The sequence below is a fragment of the Berghia stephanieae genome, chromosome 8 (assembly GCF_034508935.2).
Source record: "Berghia stephanieae isolate SIO BIC M18660-M18661 chromosome 8, UCSD_Bste_1.3, whole genome shotgun sequence".
Taxonomy (NCBI): Eukaryota; Metazoa; Mollusca; class Gastropoda; order Nudibranchia; family Aeolidiidae; genus Berghia; species Berghia stephanieae.
Window position 1 is genome coordinate 2,834,364 of NC_088367.1, and position 20,000 is coordinate 2,854,363.

Sequence of the window (20,000 nt, forward strand, 5' to 3'; positions counted from 1 at the left end):
GTAGTGTAGTAGTAGTAGTAGTAGTAGTATAGTAGTAGTAGTAGTAGTAGTAGTAGTAGTAGTGTAGTAGTAGTAGTATAGTAGTAGTATGTGGTGGTGGTAGTAGGTAGTAGTATAGTAGTAGTAGTAGAGTAGTAGTAGTAGTAGTAGTAGTAGTAGTAGTAGTAGTATAGTAGTAGTGGTGGTGGTAGTAGTAGTAGTAGTAGTAGTAGTAGTAGTAGTAGATAGTAGTAGTAGTAGTATAGTAGTAGTAGTAGTAGTAGTAGTAGTAGATAGTAGTAGTAGTAGTAGAGTAGTAGTATAGTAGTAGTAGTAGTAGTAGTAGTAGTAGAGTAGTAGAGTAGTAGTAGTAGTAGTAGTAGTAAGTAGTAGTAGTAGTAGTAAGTAGTAGTATAGTAGTAGTAGTAGTAGTAGTAGTAAGTAGTAGTATAGTAGTAGTAGTAGTAGTAGTAGTATAGTAGTAGTAGTAGTAGTAGTAGTAGTAGTAGTAGTAGTAGTAGAGTAGTAGTAGTAGTAGTAGTAGTAGTAGTAGTAGAGTAGTAGTAGTAGTAGTAGTAGTAGTAGTAGTAGTAGTAGTAGTAGTAGTAGTAGTAGTAGTTAGTAGTAGAAGTAGTAGTAGTAGAGTAGTAGTAGTAGTAGTAGTAGTAGTAGTAGTAGTAGTAGTAGTAGTAGTAGTAGTAGTAGTAGTAGTAGTAGTAATAGTCGCAATAATAATGATAATAATAATAATAATAACAATAATAATAATAATAATAATAATAATAATAATAATAATAATAATAATAATAATAATAATAATAATAATAATAATAATAATAATAATAAAATTTATATAAGCCAATGTCCACCTCACGTGTTCAATGGCGCGTTACAAGACATAGGTGATATGAGAATTGAAAGAGAATTAAATGTCACAACTAACTGTATGTGATCTATTAAATCACGGGGATACCAAAGAAAAATATCTCCAGCCGAAGCCTTTCAATTTTTGTTTTGTTTTATTCATGTATTTATTATTAGGGGCAGCGTGGCTCAGCGATACGGTCTTTGCTTTGTACCAGAAAAGTACCGAGTTCAATCACCCGCCGATGGCTATTCTGTGTGGCCCAAGCTCAATTTGCGGCACTGCACTGCTGCTGACGCCTGGGTTATTCCAGTCTTCCCTTGGAATAGACCCTAAGAGACAAATTTCCCCTATTGGATGAATAAAAGGAATTTTAATTTATTTTAGTTTATTTCATTTATTGATTTTAACCAAAAGTTCACCTGTAAAGAAGCTTGGAACTTGTGGGACGTGAGTTTGACGACCACGGAGTTGACGTGGACAAATATCCCATCCATGACACGGTCCACGAAGCCATACTTGCCTCCAAACCTGGTCACGTGTAGTGGACAGTAGGTACAGTGGTATGTTATTAAGTAAGTCTTTTCTTTATTAGATGATGGTGACGATGATGATGATGGTGATGATGATGATGATGAGGAGGAGGAGGAGGAGAGGAGGAGGAGGATGAGGAGGAGGAGGAGGATTAGGAGGAGGAGGAGGAGGAGGAGGAGGGTGATGATGATGATAATGATGATGGCGATGATGATGATGATGATGATGATGATGATGATGATGATGATGATGATGATGATGATGATGATGATGATGGTGGTGTTGGTGGTGATAATATATATAATAGCGGCCGACATAAAGAACCTAGACATGGACAAATATCCCAAATACGGTCCACGGATGTATGGATGGATGAAAGAATGAACAAATGAATGAATCGATAAATGAATGAATGGATGAATAAATGAATGGATGAACAAATGAATGAATGAATGAATGAATCGATAAATAAATGAATGAATGAATGAATGAATGAATGAATGAATGAATGAATGAATCGATAAATGAATAAATGGATGAATAAATGAATGAATGAATGAATCGATAAATGAATGAATGAATGAATGAATGAATGAATGAATGAATGAATGAATGAATGAATCGATAAATGAATAAATGGATGAATAAATGGATGAATGAACAAATGAATGAATGAATGAATCGATAAATGAATGAATGGATGAATAAATGAATTAACAAATGAATAAACGAATGAATGAACAAATGAATGAATCGATAAATTAATGAATGAAAGAATGAACAAATGAGTGAATGAATGAATCGATAAATGGATGAATAAATAAACGAACAAATGAACAAACAAATGAATGAACGAACGAATGAATGAAACTTATATTATAAGTCTAATCCGACTCACGCTTGCTGGTTCTGTGACGCTGGAGGCCTCAATTCTTGGCAAGTCTCAGTCTCGACAATCACCTCGTCCAGGTACTGGTAGGACAAACGCATAGGTCAGAGGTCAAGAGTTTATCTAGGTTCGGCCCTTTTACTGGCCAGTTACCAACATTTTCTCTCTGATCAAATTTATTATAATATCGTCATCAACAATAATAACAACATTAATAATAATAATAATAATAATAAAATATAATAAATAATAATAAAAAATAATATAATAATAATAATAATAATATATAATAAATAATAATAATAAATAATAATAATAATAATAATAATAAATAATAATAAAATAAACAATAATAATAATAATAATAATAATAATAATAATAATAATAATAATAACAATAACAATAACAATAATAATAATAATAATAATAATATAATAATAATAATAATAAAATAATAATAATAATAATAAACAATAATAATAATAATAATAATAATAATAATAATAATAATAATAATAATAATAATAATAATTAATAACAATAATTAATAAAAAAATAATAATAATGATAATAATAATAACAATAACAATAACAATAACAATAACAATAAATAATAATAATAATAATAATAATAATAATAATAATAATAATAATAATAATAATAATAACAATAACAATAACAAAAACAATAATAATAATAATAACAATAATAATAATAATAAATAATAATAATATAATAATAATAATAATAATAAATAATAATAATAATAATAATAATAATAATAATAATAATAATAATAATAATAATAAACAACAACAATAATCTTTTATTTGGATTTTTTGTTTGTTTTGTTTTTGTTTTTTAATTGTTTTTTTTATTTGTTTGTTTATTTTTATTTTATTTTATTTTTTTATTTTTTGTGTGTGTTTTTATTTTTCGTTGGAGTTTTTTTCTCTCTCATAAATAAGGAAATATGTACTTCATTTTGCTTTGGGCAACACATTGTGGGAGACAGACCTGAAATACTCTGGAAAAACAAGTATTTAAAATTTTGGTCAGAAAACCCGCCCTTCTAATACCGATCGCTTCGAATGACCCTCATTTTGGAAAAAAAAAACAACTGTCAAACCTGGGACTTTGGACTCTCATCTTGGCATATAATCTCGAACCTGGGACTTCCACGAAGTCCCAGGTTTGAGAAATTTTGCCAAGATGGAGAGGTCATTTTAGTTGATCGATATTTGAATAATATATTCGTGCGGCTATGTGGTCTAGTGGTATGACACTCGCTTCCGGATCGGAAGGTCCTGGGTTCAACCCTCGCTCGGCGATAGTTGAGTCCTTGGAGAAAAAAAAGACTCTTTACTCACATTCTCTCACCGTACTCATGTGTAAAACGAGTACCTGGCCGTTAACAGCGTTGTCTCTGTAAGAAAAAAAATGTAATATCGCCAAACAGGCGTCATAATGTACCGTTCTACATGTTACGTGTTGCTGCTGTTGGTAGTGGGTATTGCTCTATAGACAGTATGCGCTTGGCTTAGAAGCTCATAACATTGCCATCCGGAAGTATAACGGACCAACACACAAAACTGTGCGTAACCATGAACGTTTATAGTCAGATTAATACAGTTCAGTGAGCATTACTCATAAACGCGGATGGCAAAAAAACAATAACAAAGACCTGAGTGACGTCATCTTCGAACTATATGTAGTAGTAGGCATCCTTCTGTCTCAAGAGACGACGGTTTGCGCCCTGTATGGCTTTAGTCTCATCAGTCCTGTTGAGAGCAACGACGGGTGTGACTCAGCAGACCAATCCTTGCATGGCAGTCTCTACCGCAGTTGTTGCACACGTAGTTTTCGAATTATATATATCTATATAAAAGCTCAAGTTAAAAAAAAAAATAAAAAAAAAAAAAAAAAATATATATATATATATATATATATATATATATATATATATATATATATATATATATATATATATATATATATATATTTGTTTGATCGAGTTTTCTGGCCAAACTTTTAAAAACGCGTTTTGTTAGATTACGGGACAAGCAGACACGACATGGTATTGGCTGTTGGATGTTGTTGTTGGTGTCGATATTACATTACATATCGAAAGCAATAAATCATTACAAAATTACTCCCAAAGCATGATATTATAGCAAAGGAGGAGGAGGTAGGAGGAGCAGCCATTTAATATTGGAATAATATTATTGGGAAAACGGATCGAAAATCGGTGGTTTGCTTCGTCTAAAAATACGACGGGGGGGGGGGGGAGGGGGGATATAAAAGAGAGAAAGAGAGAGAGAGAGAGAGAGAGAGAGAGAGAGAGAGAGAGAGAGAGAGATAGAGAGAGGAGGAGGAGGAGGAGAGTGCAAGGCAGGGGGAGGGGGGGGGGAGGGGAGTGGGGGAGGGGGGATACAAAAGAGAGGGGAGGAGGAGATAGGGTGCAGGGCAGGGGGGGGGGGGTGTTGTGTGGGTGAAATGAACTGAGAGAGAAATGTTGAGTCTGTGACTCGAGATTCTCTTCCGCCCTTCCCTCAAAAGCCAATATCAGTCAGTGGCTATCTAGTGATTATCGTAAATTCTTGTTTTTCCAAATTAAGTTGCGTCAATAAACAAAGCATCTCGATGTCCTGGATACGGGATGACGTGAGCTGGCAGAGTATGCAGAGCTTTACAATCCCCACGCCGAGATAGTATGCGCTTGGCTAAGAAGCTCATAACATTGCCATCCGGAAGTATAACGGACCAACACACAAAACTGTGTGTAAACATGAACTTTTATAGTCTGGATAATACAGTTCAGTGAGCATTACTCATACGCGGATGGCAAAAAAACAATAACAAAGACCTGAGTGACGTCATCTTCGAATTATCTATTAACCTGACTATAAATGTTTAAGGTTACACATAGTTTTGTGTGTTGGTCCGTTATACTCCCGGATGGCAATGTTGTGAGCTTCTTAGCCAAGCGCATACTATATATAAACAAAGTAGATGTCCTGGGTCGGGATGACGCGAGTCGGCTGAGTATGAAGAGCTTTACAATCCACAACGACGGTATACCCGTAGGCATCGTTCTGTTATAGCCTGGCACTGAAACCCAAAAGGACTGGCAGTTTGACGTCATTTTTTGGTTTTTGCACCGCCTAGTGAGTTGTCGTTAGCAGTACCGTAGCCATCGTTATGTTATAGCCTGACACTGAAACCCAAAAGGACTGGCAGTTTGACGTCATTATTTGGTTTTTGCACCGCCTAGTGAGTTGTCGTTAGCAGTACAGTAGCCATCGTTAAGTTATAGCCTGACACTGAAACCCAAAAGGACTGGCAGTTTGACGTCATTATTTGGTTTTTGCACCGCCTAGTGAGTTGTCGTTAGCAGTACAGTAGCCATCGTTAAGTTATAGCCTGACACTGAAACCCAAAAGGACTGGCAGTTTGACGTCATTATTTGGTTTTTGCACCGCCAAGTGAGTTGTCGTTAGCAGTACAGTAGCCATCGTTAAGTTATAGCCTGACACTGAAACCCAAAAGGACTGGCAGTTTGACGTCATTATTTGGTTTTTGCACCGCCTAGTGAGTTGTCGTTAGCAGTACCGTAGCCATCGTTATGTTATAGCCGGACACTGAAACCCAAAAGGACTGGCAGTTTGACGTCATTATTTGGTTTTTGCACCGCCTAGTGAGTTGTCGTTAGCAGTACAGTAGCCATCGTTATGTTATAGCCGGACACTGAAACCCAAAAGGACTGGCAGTTTGACGTCATTATTTGGTTTTTGCACCGCCTAGTGAGATGTCGTTAGCAGTACCGTAGCCATCGTTATGTTATAGCCTGACACTGAAACCCAAAAGGACTGGCAGTTTGACGTCATTATTTGGTTTTTGCACCGCCGAGTGAGTTGTCGTTAGCAGTACCGTAGCCATCGTTATGTTATAGCCTGACACTAAAACCCAAAAGGACTGGCAGTTTGACGTCATTATTTGGTTTTTGCACCGCCTAGTGAGTTGTCGTTAGCAGTACAGTAGCCATCGTTATATTATAGCCGGACACTGAAACCCAAAAGGACTGGCAATTTGACGTCATTATTTGGTTTTTGCACCGCCTAGTGAGTTGTCGTTAGCAGTACCGTAGCCATCGTTATGTTATAGCCTGACACTGAAACCCAAAAGGACTGGCAGTTTGACGTCATTATTTGGTTTTTGCACCGCCTAGTGAGTTGTCGTTAGCAGTACCGTAGCCATCGTTATGTTATAGCCTGACACTGAAACCCAAAAGGACTGGCAGTTTGACGTCATTATTTGGTTTTTGCACCGCCTAGTGAGTTGTTGTTAGCAGTACAGTAGCCATCGTTATGTTATAGCCGGACACTGAAACCCAAAAGGACTGGCAGTTTGACGTCATTAGTTGGTTTTTGCACCGCCTAGTGAGTTGTCGTTAGCAGTACAGTAGCCATCGTTATGTTATAGCCTGACACTGAAACCCAAAAGGACTGGCAGTTTGACGTCATTATTTGGTTTTTGCACCGCCTAGTGAGTTGTCGTTAGTAGAGCTCATGGAAACAAGTGGTCCCATTGGTTGAACTATTGAATACAACTCACGATTTGTTTTCTTTTTTGGCAAAAGACTGGCATTTTGACGTCATGTTTTGGTCAGTGTCAGGCCATGACTTTACGAAGGCCACGGTATACCAGGGTAAGACTTCAAAAAATAAAACAGTAAAAATATCAGTGGTTGAAATAGCTTTTTAAACTATCGAAAAAGTCTGGACAAAGTTGATAAAAGAGAGAGAAGAAGAGATGAAGTGAATAGAAAAGTGGCAGAAGACAATAGAGAATAAAAATTTCGCGGCGGTGATGGGGGGTTTGAACCCGCGACCTTACTACTGGTACGACAACTCCGCCTGGCCGGGGAGAGCGTGGCTCTACCGTATGAGCTATCCACGAGAGAGAGACCAATCCTTGCATGGCAGTCTCTACTGCAGTTGTTGCACACGTAGTTTTCGAATTATATATATCTATATAAAAGCTCAAGTTAAAAAAAAAAATAAAAAAAAAATAAAAAATAAATAAATAAAAAAAAAAATATATATATATATATATATTATATATATATATATATATATATATATATATATATATATATATATATATATATATATATATATATATATATTTGATCGCGTTTTCTGGCCAAATTTTTAAATACGCGTTTTGTTAGATTACGGCACAGGCAGACACGACATGGTATTGGCTGTTGTTTTGGTGGCGATATTACATTACATATCGAAAGAAATAAATCATTACAAAATTACTCCCAAAGCATAATATTATAGCAAAGGAGGAGGTAGGAGGAGCAGCCATTTAATATTGGAATAATATTGGGGAAACGGATCGAAAATCGGTGGTTTGCTTCGTCTAAAAATACGAGGGGAGGGGGGGGGGGAGGGGGATATAAAAGAGAGAAAGAGAGAGAGAGAGAGAGAGAGAGAGAGAGAGAGAGAGAGGAGGGAGGGGGGGGGGCAGATAGGGTGCAGGGCAGGGGGGGGGTGGTGGAGGGTGTGTGTGTGTGGGTGAAATGAACTGAGAGAGAAATGTTGAGTCTGCGACTCGAGATTCTTCCCTTCCCTCAAAAGCCAATATCAGTCAGTGGCTATCTAGTGATTATCGTACATTTTTGTTTTTCCAAAATAAGTTGCGTCAATAAACAAAGTCTAGATGTCCTGGATACGGGATGACGTGAGCTGGCAGAGTATGAAGAGCTTTACAATCCCCACGCCGAGATAGTATGCGCTTGGCTAAGAAGCTCATACCATTGCCATCCGGAAGTATAACGGACCAACACACAAAACTGTGAGTATCCATGAACTTTTATAGTCTGGATAATACAGTTCAGTGAGCATTACTAATACGCGGATGGCAAAAAACAATAACAAAGACCTGAGTGACGTCATCTTCGAATCATCTATTAACCAGACTATAAACGTTTCAGGTTACACATAGTTTGGTGTGTTGGTCCGTTATACTTCCGGATGACAATGTTGTGAGCTTCTTAGTCAAGCGCATACTACCTATAAACAAAGTCTAGATGTCCTGGGTCGGGATGACGTGAGTTGGAAGAGTATGCAGAGCTTTACAATCCCCAACGCCGGTATAGATAGAACGAAGTTGACGTCACTCGGGTATTTGTTATTGTTTTTTTTTTTTGCCATCCACGTTTATGAGTAATTCTCATTAAACTGTATTATCCAGACTATAAACGTTCAAGGTTACACATAGTTTTTGTGTGTTGGTCCGTTATACTTCCGGATGGCAATGTTGTGAGCTTCTTGGCCAAGCGCATACTATCTTTAGCAGGGTAAGACTTTTTTTTAAAAAACCAGTAAAAATATCAGTGGTTGAAATAGCTTTTTAAACTAACGAAAAAGTGCGGACAAAGTTGATAAAAGAGAGAGAGGAGGGAATGTGGATGGGAGAGGGGGGGGGGGTATTGGTGAACTAAAAGAAATGTGTCTTGCAATTCAAAATCCTTCACTTCCTTCAAAAGCCAATATTATCAGTGTTTGTGATTATCGTATTTTTTTTTTCCCAAATTAAGTTGTGTCAATAAATGAAGTGTAGAAGTCAGGGGTTCCGATGACCTGAAATGTATGCAGGGTATGCAGAGCTGCCAACCCACATCACAAGGCCGGGGATATACCAGGGTGAATTTTTAATTCAGAAAAGTGAGTGGAGCAGGCACTTATTTTGATAACAACAAGAGTTGAAGTGAGCAGGAAAGTGCCAGAAGACAATAGAGAATAACAATTTCGCCGGGGGTGATGGAGGTCTGAAAAAAAGGCTCGACTGCACCCGGGGTCGATCTCGGTCTCTTTTATTGTGAAGCGAGTGCTCTATCAACTGAGCTATCGGGAACCCCCCCCCCCCCCCCCCCATCTATGTGCTAAGATCATGATTTAACCGATCCATATTTGAAGGAAGAGTTTCTGGCCCAATTTTGAAATACGTATTTTGTTCGGGGGGGGGGGGGGGGGAGGGTCCCTCCTCCTCCTCCTCCTCCTCATCATCATCATCATCATCCTTATCATCATCCTCCTCATTATCATTAGTAAGCACTTACCAGACAGATAGGCTGTGATTTTAGCTTTGTCCATTGTATCTGAAATACAAATAAATAGATAAATTAATTAATAAATTAAAATAAAGAAATGTTGCGAGCAATTTGGCCAAACGCCTAGCACCAATAGATAGAATGAAGTTGACGTCATTCAATGGTTTGTTAATGCTCTTTGCCATCCGCGTTTATGAGTAATTCTCACTAAACTGTATTAACCAGACTATAAACGTTCAATGTTACACATATAGTTTTGTGTGTTGGTCCTTTATACTTCCGGATGGAAATGTTGTGATCTTCCTCGCCAAGCGCATACTATCTATATATTGGACACAAGTGAACTCCAGAGCACAATATGTGATAAAAACATTCATCTCACATGCACGATCATGATAAAATGCTGCACAATGACGAAGAAGAGTTTGTTTAGATGTCAAACACCCTTTCCCCCCCCCCCCCCCCCCCCCCCCCCCCCCCCCCCCCCCCCCCCCCCCAAACTCACTCCCAAAGAAAATTAAAGATATTTCCAACGATAATTCTCTTTAAAATTCCGAAGTTGTAGGAAAAATCGATCCAAATACAATAATAACATGGCCAATTTCATCTCCGAAATAATATGTGCATATCAATTATATCTATCAAAAGGTGTCGTGTGTTTGTTGTCGTAGAAATGCGGTTGTTGCTGCAGTTGTGTAAACACATCTAGGGAGGGAGAGAGAGAGAGAGAGAGAGAGAGAGGGAGAGAGAAAGAGAGAGAGTGCGTGAAAGAGAGAGAGAGTGTGTGATTATGTTATTTGACTCATAGTAAGTCTGTAGCGTGTGTACATGTGGGGTGTGTGTGTGGTGGTTGGGGGGGGGGTGTATGTGGGTGGGTGTATTGTGTGCATGAGTGCAAGATTGCGTGTGCATGAATTGCGTGAGTGCATGCAGAATGAGAGAAAAAGTGAATGAGTGAGTGTGTGGGTGGGTGGATGAGTGAGTGATATTATAGAAGGAACGAAATTGACGTAACTCATTTCTATGTTATTGGTTTTAGACAGCTTTTTTAATGAGTAGCTATCACTAAATTATATTAATCAGACTATAAACGTTTAAGGTTACATAATATAGTTTTGCGTGTTGGTACGGTGTAACCGGCTGGCGGATGTTATAAGTATTTTAGCTGAGTGAGTGAGTGAGTGAGTGAGTAAGTGAGTGAGTGAGTGAGTGAGTGAGTGAGTGAGTGAGTAAGTAAGTAAGTGAGTGAGTAAGTGAGTGAGTGAGTGTAAGTGAGTGAGTGAGTGAGTAAGTGAGTGAGTGAGTGGGTAAGTGAGTGGGTAAGTGAGTGAGTGAGTGAGTGAGTAAGTGAGTGAATGAGTGAGTGAGTGAGTAAGTGAGTGAGTGAGTGAGTGAGTGAGTGAGTGGGTAAGTGAGTAAGTGAGTGAACAAGTGATTGACAAAATAAAATAATAACGATAAATGTATGTCTGATTGAGTGAACAGATGACTGTGTGTACTGTTGTGGTGGGAGGAGAAGAAGATGGGGACAAAATCCACGGCCATTGTTAAGTTATAGCCTGATACTAAAACCCCAAAAGACTGGCAGTTTGACGTCATTATTTGGTTTTTGCACCGCCTAGTGAGTTGTCGTTAGTAGTGCTCATGGTTGAACTATTGAATACAACTCACGATTTGTTTTCTTTTAGGGCAAAGACTGGCATTTTGACGTCATTTTTTGGTCAGTGTCAGGCCATAACTTGACGAAGGCCACGACAAAACCCACGGCCATCACATCACCACTACCAGTGCAGCTATAATGTGGTCTTGTGGTATGACACTCGCTTTCGGATCGGAAGGCCCTGGGTTTGAGTCTCGCTCGGCGCATAGTTGAATCCTTGGAAAAGCCTCTCTACTCACATTCTCTCACCGTATTCAGGTGTAAAATGAGTTACCTGGCCGTAAACAGCGTTGTCTCTGTCCCAAAAAATTTGTAATATATATATATACCTGAGTGCGGTGAGAGAATGTGAGTAAAGTGCCTTCTCCAAAGAGTCAACTATGGGACCCCTTGTAAAGCGCTTTGAGCACGTTTATTGGATATTGCTATATAGATAGAACGAAGATGACGTCACTCAGGTCTTTGTTATTGCTTTTTTGCCATCCACGTTTGTGAGTATTTCTCACTAAACTGGTATGAACCTGACTATAAACGATCATGGTTACACAAAAGTTTTGTGTTGTTGGTCCGTTATACTTCCGGATGGCAATGTTGTGAACTCCTTAGCCAAGCGCATACTATCTATACAATTTTTGTGTGTTGGTCCGTTATACTTCCGGATGGCAATGTTGTGAGCACCTTAGCCAAGCGCATACTATCTATATGAAATCTCTTTCTTTTCTTTTTTTAACCAGTAACTATCCATATCTATTAATTTGATGGGTTTTTAGTCTAATGGAAGCCACGGGAGCCACTGGCGTGGAAATAATACATCGATTGATTCCCGTCCCGTCCTGTCAACCAGTACACGTGTGTGTGTGTGTGTGTGTGTAAGTGTGTAAGTGTGTGTGTGTGGGTGTGTAAGTGTGTGTGTATGTGTGTGTAAGTGTGTAAGTGTGTGTGTGTGAGTGTGTGTGGATGTGTAAGTGTGTGTTAAGTGTGTGTGTGTAAGTGTGTGTGTGTGTGTGTGTAAGTGTGTGTGTGTAAGTGTGTAAGTGTGTGTGTGTAAGTGTGTGTGTAAGTGTGTGTGTAAGTGTGTGTGTAAGTGTGTGTGTAAATGTGTGTGTAAGTGTGTGTGTGTAAGTGTGTGTGTGTAAGTGTGTGTGTGTAAGTGTGTGTGTGTAAGTGTGTGTGTGTAAGTGTGTGTGTGTAAGTGTGTGTGTGTAAGTGTGTGTGTGTGTAAGTGCAGCCAAGTGCACAATATAATGTCCAATGATGATGATGATTGGGATGATAGATGGAACGAACCGGTGGTGGGTGATCCAATCTTAACAAATAGAATATGAATGAATGACTGGAAGTCTTTTAAAGCACCGTTATACACTTATGTTATCATCATCGTCATCACCATCATCATCGTCATCGTCTTCATCATCATCGTCTTCATCATCATCATCGTCGTCATCATCATTATCATCATCGTCATCATTATCATCATCGTCTTCATCATCATCATCATCATCATCATCATCATCGTCTTCATTATCATCATCATCATCATCGTCTTCATCATCATCATCATCATCATCATCATCATCATCGTCTTCATCATCATCATCATCATCATCATCATCATCATCATCATCATCATCATCATCATCATCAATCAATCACCATCTAGAGCTAGAAGCACCCAACAGAGCGACCAGGCAGCGATTGCCAACGTCAAATTCAAATGACCGCTAAAATGCTGTACTCTGGAAAAACCCATATTTTAAAATTTGGCCATAAAACTCGTCCTTCAAATATCGATCGATTTAAACGACCTTGATCTTGGGAAAACAAAACTCTCAAACCTGGGACTTGCATACATACATACATACATACATACATACATACATACATACATACATACATACATACATACATACATACATACATACATACATACATACATACATATTTGTTTGTTTGTTTGTTGCTTTAGGTCTCTTCCAACACAATTGAGGTTATATGAGAGACCGCTGAAACAAAAAAACAAGCAATCTAACAAAAATAGTACAAATGTAAATCAAAATCATACATACATACATACATACATACATACATACATACATACATACATACATACATACATACATACATACATACATACATACATACATACACAAATACATACATACATACATACATACATACATACATACATACATACATACATACATACATACATACATACATACATACATACATACATACATACATACATACATACATACATACATACATACATACATCCAGGCAGACATATGATAATATATTGATTGATTGATTGATAAATTGATTGATACATAATACAATCCCAACCCAACAGCTGGTCTCCCATCCTCTTCCCATCATTCCCCAATAATCTTATCCTAAAAAACAACAACAAAAACAAAACAAGATACGCACCCAAACAACGGCTTGCCACTCAGGAAATGAAAGCACTGAGTTCACTCCAATTTCGATTAGATCTACTCGTTCATATTTGTCAACTACATTGGAGAGAGTAGGATGTACAGTTTTAAGTGTCTACCCTGCATCGTAAACAGGAATGCGTATGACTCGACGTGTACATATATGCAGGTCTGGTCTGTCATCAAGGGAATGAGATTAGCGGAAGAGTAGCGTCCCTTGATTGGACGTCACCTTACAGAGAGAACGTCAAAATGGTTTTGCGCATGCGTCTCTCTCTCGTCCTCGCTTTCGGTGAAGTGTCTCATGCCGCACAACCAACATGACGTTCTCTCTCTAATAACTTTTCCGCTCGTGACTTCCAATCAAGGGACGCTACTCTTCCGCTAATCTCATTCCCTATTGTGCGTCATTTTTTTTCTCGAGATTCTCATTACAACAATGAGCCCATAACAAAGAATTGGGTTATCAGACCAGCAAATAAGTGCACGGCGGTACGACTCATTCTAAAGATGATATAATGTCAGTAAGAGGTAGATATTTTGGGGTGGTTGTCCTGATACTTGGACGGGGAGGGTGGGGGGGGGGGGGGATTCCTGGTCAACGACATACTGTACACAGTGGTAGGTTAACCAATGGCTTTCGGGATTGCCTTTACAATAACCAAGTAATAAGAAAGGGGACCGGATTAAACCATCTAAACCGTGTGTGATTATCTGGGCGTTGGAGAAAATATTATTATTATTATTATTATTATTATTATTATTATTATTATTATTATTATTATTATTATTATTATTATTATTATTATTATTATTATTATTATTATTATTATTATATTACTATTATTATTATTATTATTATTATTATTATTATTATTAATTATTATTATTATTATTATTATTATTATTATTATTATTATTATCATTATCATTATTATCATTATCATTATTATCATCATCAACAACAATGACACACATATGAATATCGAGGAATTAAATAAGTTTTACTGTCGATTCGACACCATTGACAACGTACTTTCAAAAATTAATATCATAACAAAAAATACGTCTCCTCCGCCAGAAATCGAAGAAGAGGCGGTCATCAATGTTCTTAAATTATGTAAAAGAAAAAAGCACCAGGTCCAGATGGACTTAGTGGGGAACTCATTTCAAACTGTAACAACCAACTAGCTGTCCCTTTCTTGCCTATTTTCCAACGTTCAATAGATGAACAGAAAATCCCAATTATATGGAAAACATCGACTATAATTCCAGTACCCAAAAAGAATCCACCAACTCAGCTGAATGATTATAGACCTGTTGCTTTAACATCAATTATTATGAAATGTCTGGAAAAGATTCTGAAAAGAGAGCTGTTGCAATTTATATATGACCAACACATACTTGATCCATATCAGTTTGCCTACCAACAAAATCTTAGTGTGGAAGACGCACTCCTCACAGTGATGCATTCAATATCAAATCACTTGGATGTTTCACCCGCCAACTACTGCCGAATCCTATACGTCGATTTTTCGTCTGCCTTTAATGCCATGAAAACCAACATATTAATTAGTAAACTGCATGCTCTAAACCTTCCCCATTACCTCATCAACTGGTATAACAACTTTCTCATCGATCGCCCCCAACATGTCAGAGTAGGCTCAAATATATCATCAGTAAAAACTCTTTCAAACGGATGCCCACAAGGGTGTGTAAGCTCACCTCTACTTTACATCCTCTATACAAACGATTGTGTGGCTAGCTTTGATAACTGCCAACTCATCAAGTATGCTGATGACACCGCAATACTCGGCCTGCTCAATGATTCCGTCTCCGAATTTAAATACATTGAGCAAGTTAGTAAATTCAGCAAATGGTGTGGCCGATAACTGTCTAGAGCTCAATGTAACAAAAACAAAGGAACAACTGTTTGATCACAGAAAAATAGGAAAAAGAGCAAGAAAAATAACAAAAATTAACAATCAGGCGGTTGAAACTGTTGAAACGTTTAAATACCTTGGTGTAATTATAGATAACAGTCTAAGATTTGAATCGCACACCAACAATGTCATCAAAAAATGTAACCAGCGCTTGTATATACTCAGAAAATTAAGGTCTTTCAATGTGAACAGAAAGACCATGATACAAATCTACAAGTCATTAATATTGAGTATCGTTTCGTTTGGCATCACAACGTGGTATGGAAGCTGTGGAACAAAAGAAAAATCCAAACTACATAGAACCCTCAGAGAGGCTTCAAAAATAATTAACACAGACCTTAGAAGCCTTGACACAACTTATATTAATGCAGTTGAGAAGAAATCGTTTAACATTATCAACGAAAAGAGGCATCCGCTGAACGAAAAATTCCAACTTCTGCGCTCCGGAAGACGGTATCTAGAAGCAAAATGTCGGACAAATCGACATAAGACAACCTTCATTCCAACCGCCATAAAATTAATTAACAAATCTTCTGTGGAAAAATGAGACAACCAATGAAAATAACGAGAAGCAGTGTCGTGAATCATCATCATCGACATTGCCGCCGTCGTTATCATCATCATCATCATCATCATCATCATCATCATCATCATCATCATCATTATCGTAGTCATCATCATCATCATCATCATCATCATCATCATCATCATCATCACATCATCACAATCATTGCCATCTTCTTCTTAATATAAGACACTATATTTATAATATGGTTATCTGCTGTCCCAGCAAATATATCGTATCGTTCTATCTGTCTGTGTGTGTGTCTGTGTGTATGTATATATGTATGTATGTATGTATGTATGTATGTATGTATGTATGTATGTATGTATGTATGTATGTATGTATGTATGTATGTATGTATGAATGTAGGCATGCATATACGATGATATGCTGGTTTGTATGTATGTCTGCATGTATGTATGTATGTATGTATGTATGTATGTATATGTGTTTGTATGTACGCTCATTTCTTTTGTATACACGTGTAGAAACAATGTGCAAGCGTGTATGTTCGTGTATGGCTGTGTCTGTATTTGTAAATGTGTTGATGTTCATAGCATGAACCAAACTGAGCATTGTTTACCTCACATGAATTGCCTTTAATTTGGACAATAAAGATTATTATTATTATTATCACCATCATCATCACCATCATCATCATCATCATCATCATCATCATCATCATCATCATCATCATCATCATCATTATTAACACTACCATTTTAACCGAACACAGTTTTAACGGGTTTGGGTTCCAATGTTCCAAACATCCCATCATCAGCACCGCATGTTAATAAAGGGGAAATTCAACAAAGGGGGGGGGGGGGGTCTATCAACTATCTCACCACAAGATACGCCGCAGGGACCGGTTTTGCAATCACCGGTACCCGCCCAGTCACTGGCAAGGTTCAACATCTTTCTTTTTTTTTGTTTGTTTGTTGCTTTAGGTCTCTTCCAACACAATTGAGGTTATATGAGAGACCGCTGAAACAAAAAACAAGCAATCTAACAAAATTAGTACAAATGTAAATCAAAATCATAACCTAAAGATATCATAAGCTAAATTATAAATAACCAAGAACAAACGGGCAGAAGATTTACAGAGAAAAAAAAATATCCCCTGTCAAAAATACAATCACAAACCAAAGAAGCAGGATAGGCTAGTAAAGAGAAGAAGAAACTACATCACTATCGGATCGTACACCCATGCGAACATCATAGGTATATGATTCAAGGGTGATGCTCCCATCCAACCACCCGCACACACAACAACAATAAAAACAAGAGCAATAACAAAAACAACAATAAAAACTACTACTACAACAGGAACAACAACAATAAAAACAATAACATTATTTTAAAAAACAACAAAAAATCATTAAAAACAACAACAAAAACAACGACAACAAGAAGAAGAAGAAGAAGAAGAAGAAGAAGACAACGACGATGATGAAAACAGACTACACAGAGGGCCTGGAGAGACGTACTGATACAACTACGACTCGTGGAGCACATGTCAATAATTAATCACGTGATCTACAATAATGATAATTATCATCATCGTTATCATTGCCATTACTAACAGTGTTCGTGGTGACAATCCTGCTTTAATGAGTCGGAGCTGAGTCGGAGCTGAAGAATAAAGGAATGAAAGGATAAAAAATAAAGAAGAAGAAGGAAGAGGAAGAGGAGGAGGAGGTAGGGAAAGGGTGGTGGTGGTAGTAGTAGTAGTAGTAGTAGTAGTAGTAGTAGTAGTAGTAGTAGTAGTAGTAGTAGTAGTAGTAGTAGTAGTAGTAGTAGTAGTGGTGGTGGTGGTAGTAGTAGTAGTAATAGTAGTAGTAGTAGTAGCAGTTGTAGGAAAAGATGATAATGATAATGATGATGATGATGAGGAGGAGGAGGAGGGGGAGGGGGAGGAGGATAAGAAAAAGGAGGAGGAGAATGAGGAAAAGAAGGAGGCATCACAATAGGAGGAAAGGGGTGGAAAGCAGGAAGAGGAAGAGGAGGAGGAGGAGGTAGGGAAAGGGTGGTGGTGGTAGTACTCATAGTAGTAGTAGTAGTAGTAGTAGTAGTAGTAGTAGTAGTAGTAGTAGTAGTAGTAGTAGTAGTAGTAGTAGTAGTAGGAGGAGGAGGAGGAGGAGGAGGAGGAGGACGAGGAGGAGGAGGACGAGAAGGAAGAGGAGGAGGAGGACGAGGAGGAAGAGGAGGAGGAGGAGGAGGAGGAGAAAGGATAATAATAATAATAATAATAATAATAATAATAATAATAATAATAATAATAATAATAATAATAGTAGTAGTAGTAGTAGTAGTAGTAGTAGTAGTAGTAGTAGTAGTAGTAGTAGTAGTAGTGGTGGTGGTGGTGGTGGTGGTTGTGGTAGTAGTAGTAGTAGTAGTAGTAGTAGTAGTAGTAGTAGTAGTAGTAGTAGTAGTAGTAGTAGTATAGTAGTAGTGGTAGTAGTAGTAGTAGTAGTAGTAGTAGTAGTAGTAGTAGTAGTAGTAGTAGTAGTAGTAGTAGTAGTAGTAGTAGTAGTAGTAGTAGTAGTTGTTGTTGTAGGAGAAGATGATAATGATGATGATGATGATGATGATGATGATGATGATGAGGGGGATGATGATGATGGATGATGATGATGATGATGATGATGATGATGATGATGATGATGATGATGATGAGGGGGATGATGATGATGATGATGATGAGGGGGATGATGATGATGGATGATGATGATGATGATGATGATGATGATGATGATGATGATGATGATGAGGAGGAGGAGGAGGGGGGGGAGGGGAAGGAGGATAAGCAAAAGGAGGAGGAGAATGAGGAAAAGAAGGAGGCATCAGAATAGGAGGAAGGGGGTGGAACGTGGAAAGCAGGAAGAGGAAGACGTGGACGCCTACATACAACGAGGAGGACGAATAGGGAATGAGATTAGCGGAAGAGTAGCGTCCCTTGATTGGATGTCACCCATAGTCTGTGACGTCACCGGCTGAAACGTTATTAGAGAGAGAACGTCATGTTGGTTGTGCGCATGCGTCTCTCGTCCTCGCGGAAGCGGAAGCGAGGACGAGAGACGCATGCGCACAACCAACATGACGTTCTCTCTCTAATAACTTTTCCGCCGGTGACGTCACAGACTATGGGTGACGTCCAATCAAGGGACGCTACTCTTCCGCTAATCTCATTCCCTATAGAGGGATGAGAGAATGGACAGATTCGTCTGTGACAAAGGGGACAGCGTGGCTCAGCGGTACGGTCTTTGCTTCGTACCCAAAAGGTACCGAGTTCGATCGCCCGCCGCTGCACTGTGCGGCCTTGAGCAAGTCGCCTCGCCCTAGCTCAATTTGCGCCTGAGTTATTCCAGTCTTCCTTTGGAATAGACTCTCGAGACACATTTCCCCTATGGGATGAAGAAAGGGAAGTTTAAGAATTTAGTTTTATCATAATACTCTTCAACAGTCGTAACGTCACTTCCTTCCTAATGACGCATGGTAACTTAGTAACACTGGCTCTAAACTATCGGAACAATGGCGGACGCCCGTATGAAATATTTCTCCGGCGAGCCTAAAAGCGTATCCAGAGGGGAAAAAACATAAATCTGATCATGTTGTGACTTTTACACATCTGATCACAAGGCATATGAAAAGTTCTAGCCAGCACGAAGAATATAAAGTAATGATTTTTTTTGGTTTAGAACCAAGATGGCCGCCGTTGCCGGGCGGCGTAACATCAGACTATTGAATCCAATTATCCCTGATACCGATCTATATCAACATGGGACATAAGTAGACATTGATAATGAACAACGATTTAATTTTACAAGAGAATCTTTATATTATTATTATTATTATTATTATTATTATTATTATTATTATTATTATTATTATTATTATTATTATTATTATTATCATCATCATTAATATTGCTACCCACACTACCCACTGGCATTCGTCCAATCTTCCTCATCTCTCTCTCTCTCTCTCTCTCTCTTACTATCG

The 20,000-nt window shown here is 37.9% G+C and overlaps 1 protein-coding gene across 1 annotated transcript in view; it reads right to left on the bottom strand.

Annotated features, from left to right (window-relative positions):
- Positions 1–20,000, bottom strand: part of LOC144978021 (uncharacterized) — a gene marked incomplete in the record, with an annotated part of 137,858 nt that overhangs the window by 76,864 nt on the left and 40,994 nt on the right. The window contains 3 exon segments of the mRNA XM_078923471.1: positions 1,267–1,375; positions 2,277–2,350; positions 9,402–9,440. Coding sequence (XP_078779597.1) covers positions 1,267–1,375; positions 2,277–2,350; positions 9,402–9,440 — 222 coding nt within the window.